The sequence below is a fragment of the Erinaceus europaeus genome, chromosome 22, assembly GCF_950295315.1.
Source record: "Erinaceus europaeus chromosome 22, mEriEur2.1, whole genome shotgun sequence".
Classification (NCBI taxonomy): Eukaryota; Metazoa; Chordata; class Mammalia; order Eulipotyphla; family Erinaceidae; genus Erinaceus; species Erinaceus europaeus.
The window spans coordinates 3,547,189-3,555,348 of record NC_080183.1 but is presented as its reverse complement, the minus strand read 5'-3'; the positions used below and the strand labels follow the sequence as shown (position 1 = coordinate 3,555,348).

At 64.4% G+C, this 8,160-nt stretch overlaps 1 protein-coding gene across 2 annotated transcripts in view; it reads left to right on the top strand.

Annotated features, from left to right (window-relative positions):
- The first annotated feature begins 1,533 nt into the window (after positions 1-1,533).
- The window catches only part of CCDC85C (coiled-coil domain containing 85C), a 37,562-nt gene continuing 30,935 nt past the window's right edge, over positions 1,534-8,160 (top strand). Inside the window, exon 1 of one of the 2 annotated variants that reach the window (XM_060181033.1) lies at positions 1,534-2,529. In XM_060181033.1, the coding sequence (XP_060037016.1) occupies positions 1,797-2,529 (733 nt within the window). In that variant the 5' untranslated portion in view covers positions 1,534-1,796. The remainder of the gene's footprint in view (positions 2,530-8,160) is intronic. The other variant, XM_060181032.1, reaches the window with a different exon arrangement.

Below are 8,160 nucleotides of genomic sequence, written 5' to 3'. Positions count from 1 at the left end.
TCGAGACAGGAGGGGGCAGCCCAGGGCAGGTGGGGTGTGGCCCGGGAGCTGGGGACAAGCATGGGAGTCTTCCAGCAGGTAGGGGGTGTGGCCTGGATGAGTTGGGGGCGTGTATGGGCAGGTGGGGGCGGCCTGGCTGAGCTGGGGCCGTGCAGGGGAGCCACGGGGCTGGGGGGGGGGTGGCCCGGCTGAGCTGGGGGCATGCAGGGGCAGGTGGGGGGAATGGTCGAGACAGGAGGGGGCAGCCCAGAGCAGGTGGGGTGTGTCCTGGGCTAGCTGGGGAGCCCCGGACACGCACTCCCATGCGGCTCTGCTGACCTGCAGGCCTGCAGGGGAGCCCCGGGGCGGGTGGAGGGCGGCCAGGCTGAGTAGGGGGCGTGCAGGGGAGCCCCGGGGCGGGTGGGGGTCGACCCGGCTGAGCAGGGGGCGTGCAGGGGAGGCCCGGGGCGGGTGGGGGGCTGCCAGGCTGAGCAGGGGGCGTGCAGGGGAGCCCCGGGGCGGGTGGGGGGCTGCCAGGCTGAGCTGCGGGCGTGCAGGGGGAGGCCCGGGGCGAGTGGAGGACTGCCAGGCTGAGCAGGGGGCGTGCAGGGGAGGCCCGGGGCGAGTGGGGGGCGACCCGGCTGAGCAGGGGGCGTGCAGGGGAGGCCCGGGGCGGGTGGGGGCTGCCAGGCTGAGCAGGGGGCGTGCAGGGGAGGCCCGGGGCGGGTGGGGGCTGCCAGGCTGAGCAGGGGGCGTGCAGGGGAGCCCCGGGGCGGGTGGGGGGCTGCCAGGCTGAGCTGCGGGCGTGCAGGGGGAGGCCCGGGGCGAGTGGAGGACTGCCAGGCTGAGCAGGGGGCGTGCAGGGGAGGCCCGGGGCGAGTGGGGGGCGACCCGGCTGAGCAGGGGGCATGCAGGGGAGGCCCGGGGCGGGTGGGGGGCGACCCGGCTGAGCAGGGGGCGTGCAGGTGAGGCCCGGGGCGGGTGGGGGGCGACCCGGCTGAGCAGGGGGCGTGCAGGGGAGCCCCGGGGCGGGTGGGGGGCGACCCGGCTGAGCAGGGGGCGTGCAGGTGAGGCCCGGGGCGGGTGGGGGGCGACCCGGCTGAGCAGGGGGCGTGCAGGTGAGGCCCGGGGCGGGTGGGGGGCGACCCGGCTGAGCAGGGGGCGTGCAGGGGAGCCCCGGGGTGGGTGGGGGCTGCCAGGCTGAGCTGCGGGCGTGCAGGGGAGCCCCGGGGCGGGTGGGGGGCGACCCGGCTGAGCTGCGGGCGTGCAGGGGAGGCCCGGGGCGAGTGGGGGGCGACCCGGCTGAGCAGGGGGCGTGCAGGGGAGCCGCGGGGCGGGTGGGGGCTGCCAGGCTGAGCAGGGGGCGTGCAGGGGAGGCCCGGGGCTGGCCTGGAAGCGCGACCGCCCCCTGCACGCCGGAGACAAAGAGCTGTCCGCGCGGGGCCTATTGTTCCCGGGTCGCGGACGCCTGGACGCGGCGGCGGGGCGGGAGGGGCAGGCCGGGGTGGGGGCCGGGCCGGGGCGCCCCCTCCGCGAGTCCCCTTTAAGGACCCCCCCACCGCACGCCCTACCTGCGGTTTGAACGCGCCCTGGAGCCCGCGGATTGGCCGGGCCGCGTCGGGGGGGCGGGCGGACCGTACCACCTGCCGGCGCCCCCCGCGCCCGCCCCGCCCCGCCCCGCATCCCCGGGCCGCCCCGGGGGAGGAGCCCCGCGCCCCGCCCCGCGCCCGGAGTGGGCGGGCCGCGGCGGGAGCTGGCCGGGCCCCTCGCCTGCGCTCCCAGCCCGGCCGGCCCGGCGATGCGGCGCTGACCCCGCCATGGCCCAGCCCCCGGCCCCGGACGAGCCCGCGCCGCCGGCCGACGAGGAGCTGCTGCGCTGGAGCAAGGAGGAGCTGGCGCGGCGGCTGCGGCGCGCCGAGGACGACAAGGTGGGGCTGCTGCGGGAGCACGGCGGCCTGGTGCGGGACGTGAACCGCCGGCTGCAGCAGCACCTGCTGGAGATCCGCGGCCTGCAGGACGTCAACCGGCGGCTGCAGGACGACAACCGCGAGCTGCGGGAGCTCTGCTGCTTCCTGGACGACGACCGGCAGAAGGGGCGGCGGCTGGCCCGCGAGTGGCAGCGCTTCGGTCGCCACGCGGCGGGCGCGGTGTGGCACGAGGTGGGCCGCGCACAGCAGCGGCTGCGGGAGCTGGAGGCGCGGCAGGAGGCGCTGCTGCGGGAGAACCTGGAGCTTAAGGAGCTGCTGCTGCTGCTGGACGCGGAGCGCGCGGGGCTGGGCGCGGGGCTGGGCGCGGGGCTGGGCGCGGGCTCCCGCAGCTCGCTGGACAGCCAGGCCAGCCTGGCGGGCGGCGGCGCGGGCGCGGGGCCCCGCACGGTGGGCGACGGCAGCAGCACGTCGAGTGCGGGCAGCGGCGGCAGCCCGGACCACCACCCCCCGCCGCCCCCGGTCCCGCACCCCGGCCCCGACGGCAAGGCCGCGGCCACGCACCGCTCCCTGGACGACCTGTCGGCGCCGGCCCACCACCGCAGCATCCCCAACGGTCTGCACGGTAGGCCCCCGCCACACCCCCCCGCCGGCGCGCCGCAGCCTGGGGTGCCAGGGAGGGTCTGCAGCCCCCAGCCCACGGCCACGTGGGTGGAGCTGCGCGAGGCTCCCCGGGGCCACTCGGGGAGGTTTCTTTGCAGCCGGGACGCCCGCTCCCACCCCCTGGGCCAGGCCCCTTGGGAAAGGCTCCCCTCTCCCGAGTGTATTCCCCGGATTTCTCGGCTTTCCGAGAGCCCCCTCCGAGGTGGAGATAAGGCTCCGGCCGGAGATCAGTCGCCTGGCAGGAAGTGCCGCCCTGGTGCTGGACAAGGGACCTTTGGCCTCTGCACTGCTCTGGGCCTGGGGCCGGGGTGGCTCTGGGGGTCCCCAGCCAGGGGTCAGCCCCCAAGCAAGGGACCTTAGGCCGCTGCTCTGCCGGGAGCCTGGCTTCCAGGCCAGTGTGGCTCTGGGGGTCCCCAGCATGAGTCAGGACAGCAGAGCCCCTCCCTCACTGCTTCCCGGCCTCCTTGCTCGCCGCATTTTTGATGGTTCAGCTCTCCTATGCTGGTGGTGGCAGTTGGTGCGGAATCAACTATTTGCCCCAAGGTGGAGACAGAACAGCCCTTTCTGGTTCTCTGAGTAGCCTCCTCAGCTCCGGAGTCCTGCTGACATCTCGGGGGTGGGGGGTGGGGTGGAGGGATATGGGCTCCCTCTGGCTTGGTGGCCAAGTGGCCTCTGTGTGCCGGGGGTGGGGGCTGGCCCCTGGTCCCCCGCTGCTTGAAGGGGGCACTGTCAGCTTCCCCTGCTGGGCCTGGGCGCCCAGGGCAGGTCCATAACCAGGGCTATTTTGTTACTGATTAGCCAGCTACAATTACAAACTCTGTTTTCACGTTGTGGTCTGTTCATCTCCCACCTCAGGGAGCCCCGTGGGACGGTGCTCCCACCCCCACAGTGGGGAGAATCCACACCTAGGGAGTGAGACCTCCCAGCCCCAGGGGTCTCTGCTTCTGGGGGGACCTTGGGAGGGGCTTGTGTGACCGGGTCTGAGGGGTGTCTGTCTGCCATTGGCTGCGTCCTCTGTGAGTCTGTGAGGTGTCTCAGTGCTGAGCCTGGGGGTGTAGCTGTAAGGAAGTTCCTTTCAACTGCGGGCGGGATGGGGCACTTGGGGACCCTGCCTGGCACCGTGCTGGGGTTCTGTAGCAAACAGAAGTGGCTCCTGGCTGGATGGGGGCGTCCCCCTAGTGGGGAGCAGAGGTGTTGGCTTCCCTGTGCACCTGTCCCCCGCCTCCTCCAAGCCCCATGCACACTCGGGACAGGCCTGTGGCAAAAACTTGAGGTGGTTAAGTTTCCTTGAGGGGAGGTGGGGGGGTTTACACTTGAGCCCCAGGAGGGACTGTTATTGTTATTGTCTGGTTGGGCCCCTCAGCCGCCTGTGTGCAGCCTTGAGACTGGCTTGCCCCAGTCAGGACAGGATGTCCGGGACCCAGGGAAGTCCCTGGGCTCAGAAACAACTTTCTGTCCTCAGCCCTGTGCTGCTTCGAGAGACCCAGGGAGCAGCTGGGGGGTGGGGGCAGAGGAGGGCTATGGGGGCCACCCTGGGCTCTGGCCACTTTGAGCTAGTACCGCATTGTGACCTTGGTCACACATGGCCTCACACGACTCCTGGGGGTGAGGCAGGGGGCTCTTTCCACTTTCCAGAGCAGCCTGCGGGGGGGGGGGGGGAGGGGGTATCTCTTCTGTTCCGGTCTGACCCAGCTTCTCCCCCATGACGACTGTGGGCAGCATGTGGGTGACTCTGCTGGAATCCTGACCAGCTGCGCCCTGATGTCCGTCTGTCCTGGAAGTGTCACTTCCTTATCGATGACGACAGAGCAGATGGCTGATGACCCCCTTCCCCAGAGGGGGCGGGTGGGCTGACACTGGAATGCCCGCCCCCCCCCCCACTCTGGCCAGTGCAGGGGGGCAGCCTCCCAGTGCGCCATTCCATAAACCCCTCTCCCAGCTCAAGGAGGTCAGGACCCCACAGCCCCTTGCAAGAGGCCAGGATCCTTGACCCGTTAGGGTTTAGGGGGCTTCACACCCATTTGCTACCTAGACAGACAGACAGACTGGGATGTTTGCATCTGGAACTGATGTCTGACTGCGTCTTATGGTGGGTGAACGGGCTCCATGACCCTGTAGTGCTCTCCCAGAAGCTGGTCCTCTGGAAGGGGGTGTGTGTGACCTCTCTGTATTCTGGACACTCCTCCCCACCTGTGAAAAAGATATGCAAATAGACCTGTCCTCAGCCCTGCCCCCCCCCACCTCCACACAGAGACAAGTAAGCCCCCAAGCTCCAGGAAGTCAGGTGTACCCTCCCCCAGAGCTGATGCCTGATGCATTCATTCCCCACAGGAAAGCATGTCAGATCTCTCTCCCCTCCCCCAGCCTGGTGTCCCCCTGCCCCTGCCCCTACCCCGACCCATTCCCCTTGAGCTGGCCTCCAAGAAGCCAGGCTCCCCCACCACCCCGCCTGCTGTGGCCTGGAGCCTGGGGACTTGGACAGTGGACACTGGTTTCTCAAAGGAAGCCGGGTTTGTTCCCAGGCCCGTGTATCTTTAAAGGGAGGTTGGAGCTGGGGGTGGTCTGGACCTTTAAGAAGAGACAAGAGCTGTACCTCTGAATGGGGCCTTTTATGAGGAGCCTGGCCTGGCCTCCAGGGCAGGGCTGGCTGAGGGGGCCTTCCAAAACCCAGCCCGCTAGGGGCCAGAGGGCAGGGAGGTCTGCGGGGTGGGGGGGTGGGGGTTAGATAAGCTTTCCTCCCCCCCCCAAGCTGTTCCCCTCAGCCAGCTCACTGTGGGGGGTGGGCAGAACTTCACAGTTTGTCACAGGGCCCCTCCAGTTCAGAGCTCTGCAGTGGGGGTGGGAGGTGGGGGAGGGGGGTACAGGAGCGTGACCACAGGGGGCTTGTGTGTGTGTGTGTGTGTGTGTGTGTGTACATGACTAAACTGAGCCTGAGGTGGGTCTTGCTTCCCCAGCACCAAGGCTGGAGCTGCCACCCTGTCCCTTTTGTCCCTCTGGGTGGGACTGTTCAGCTCTGATGGACAGGCAGGAGGGTGTCCTGAAGGACACCAACATGGGAGGTCTCCTAGGGACTGCCCCCACCTCAGACACAAGGAGTGAGCTCCAGGGTCATTGGGAGTAAAGATGGGGCCCCTCTTCCAGCCTCATGCAGCTCTAACTGGAGTCCAAGGGGGCCTGTGCCCCCCACTGCCTGTCCTGTGCACGGTGCCAGCCCCAGCCCTCACCCAGCCTGCTCCAGCTCCCTCCCAGGACGCAAGCTTCTGTACACTGAGGCTGAGCACGGCGATGAGCACGGAAGCCCTCTGCTTTGGTAATCTCTGTTCCCACTGGATTGCACTGGGCGTGGAAGCTGGGGCCTTGCTTTCTGTAGCATGGCTGACGTCCAGCACAGTGGGCTTCTGCCTGCAGACTGGGAGATGGGGGCCACCCCCCAGAGCTGATCCTGGCTCTGACTGAGCGAGCACCTATGGGCAGGGTAGCCTCCTGGGTAAGAGTGGCAGGGAGACCTGGGCAGTCCCACCTGCTGGCCCCTCAGCCTCAGTTCCTCCACCCACACTGAGAGTAACACCAGCCCTGACTGTTCTTGCACCTAAGGCTCTGAAGTCCCAGGTTCAATCCCCTTGGGCCACCATAAACCAGAGTTAAACAGTGCTCTGTTAAAAAGAAAGAAAGAAAAAATACTAAGTTATTATTGTTATTGTTATTATTTAATGAGAAAGAAAGATACGCACACCAGAGCCCTGCTCAGCTGTGGCTGATGGTGGTGCTGGGGATTGAACCTGGGACCTCCAAGCCTCAGGCAGGGGAGTCTGTTTGGAGAACCATGTGTTGTCTCCTCAGCCCTAAGATCTTACTCCTTCTTCTTCTCCTTCTCCTTCTCCTTCGTTTTTGCTTCCAGGGTTATTGCTGGGGCACCATGAATCCACTGCTCCTGGAGGCTATTCTTTCCATTTTTGCTGTCATCATTGTTGGATAGGACAGAGGGAAATGGAGACAGGAGGGGAGACAGAGAGGGGGAGAGAAAGACAGACACCTGCAGACCTGCTTCACCGCCTGGGAAGCGACTCCCCTGCAGGTGGGGAGCCGGGGGCTCGAACCGGGGTCCTTATGCTGGTCCTTGCACTTCGCACCACGTGCGCTTAACCCACTGCGCCACTGCCTGGCCCTCCGGGATCAAATCCCATGCTCGGAAGTGTGATGTGGTCTGAGCCTGGGTCCAGGACTGCCAGGCAGAGAGTGGAGAGAGTGTCTGAATGGACGAGAGCAAGGAGTTAAATGACAAAGCATCTTTTTTTAAAAAAAAAAAAAAAAAATTTATTCCATTTTGTTGCCCTTGTTGTTTTATTGTTGTTGTTGTTATTGATATTATTGTTGTTGGATAGGACAGAGAGAAATGGAGAGAGGAGGGGAAGACAGGGGAGAAAGAAAGACAGACACTTGCAGACCTGCTTCACCGCCTGTGAAGCGACTCCCCTGCAGGTGGGGAGCCAGGGACTTGAACCAGGATCCTTATGCTGGTCCTTGCGCTTTGCGCCATGTGCGCTTAACCCACTGCACTACCACCCGACTCCCCAATGATAAAGGATCTTAACACAGAAAGTGTGTCTTACCCTACATGGGGGGAACTACTCAAAAGATCTTTTTTTAAAAAAATACTTTAGGGGATCGGACTGTAGTGCTGCTGGTTAAGCGCACGAGGAACAAAGCGCAAGGACCAGCATAAGGATCCTGGTTCAAGCCCCCGGCTCCCCACCTGCAGGGAAGTCGCTTCACAAGTAATGAAGCAGGTCTGCAGGTGTCTGTCTTTCCCTCCCCCTCTCTGCCTTCCCCTCCTCTCTCCATTTCTCTCTGTCCTATCCAACAACGACGACATCAATAACAACAACAATAGTAACTACAACAACAATAAAACAAGGGCAACAAAAGGGGAAGAAGGCAATTTAAAAAATTAAAAATATACTTTATTTGTTCTTGGATAGAGACAGAGAGGAGTTGAGAGGGGAGGAGGAGGAGAGAGAGAGAGGGAAAGAGACAGAGAGGCACCTGCAGCCCTGCTCCACCACTTGCGAGAGGTGTCTCCCCGGGATGTGAGCACCTTACCAGGTGTGCCACCACCCAAGCCCCGACTCGAGTTTTTTTTTTTTTTTTTTTTAGAAGAAATGGTTTGCTCCTGTTGAAAGTCTGGCTGTATCTCCCGGACGTGCAATATTAATATCACAAGATTCTGTTTTATTACACACCAAGCAGTGTGCTAGACTTTTATGTGCTCCGTCTTGTTTAATTTCCATTTAAAACCCCATGAAATAAGAATTAGCATGGTTTTCATTTTGTAAGTGAGAGTGAGAGAGCCAATACAATGGATATAAATCTAGGCAGGTTTGCTCTGCTCCCTTCAGCTATTGAATGTCTCCCCCGTCATCCAGAGCCTTTCTGGATGGACTTAAAAAGGTCCTCAGAGACCACATAGCCCAGGTCTCTCGTCACGCAGACAAGCACTCAGACTCCGAGAGGCCAATAATGTGGAATTGTGAGGTGACTGACTGCGTAGCAGGAAGTGGGATTGAATGCGGGGCTTCGCAGTCTGTGTTCACCC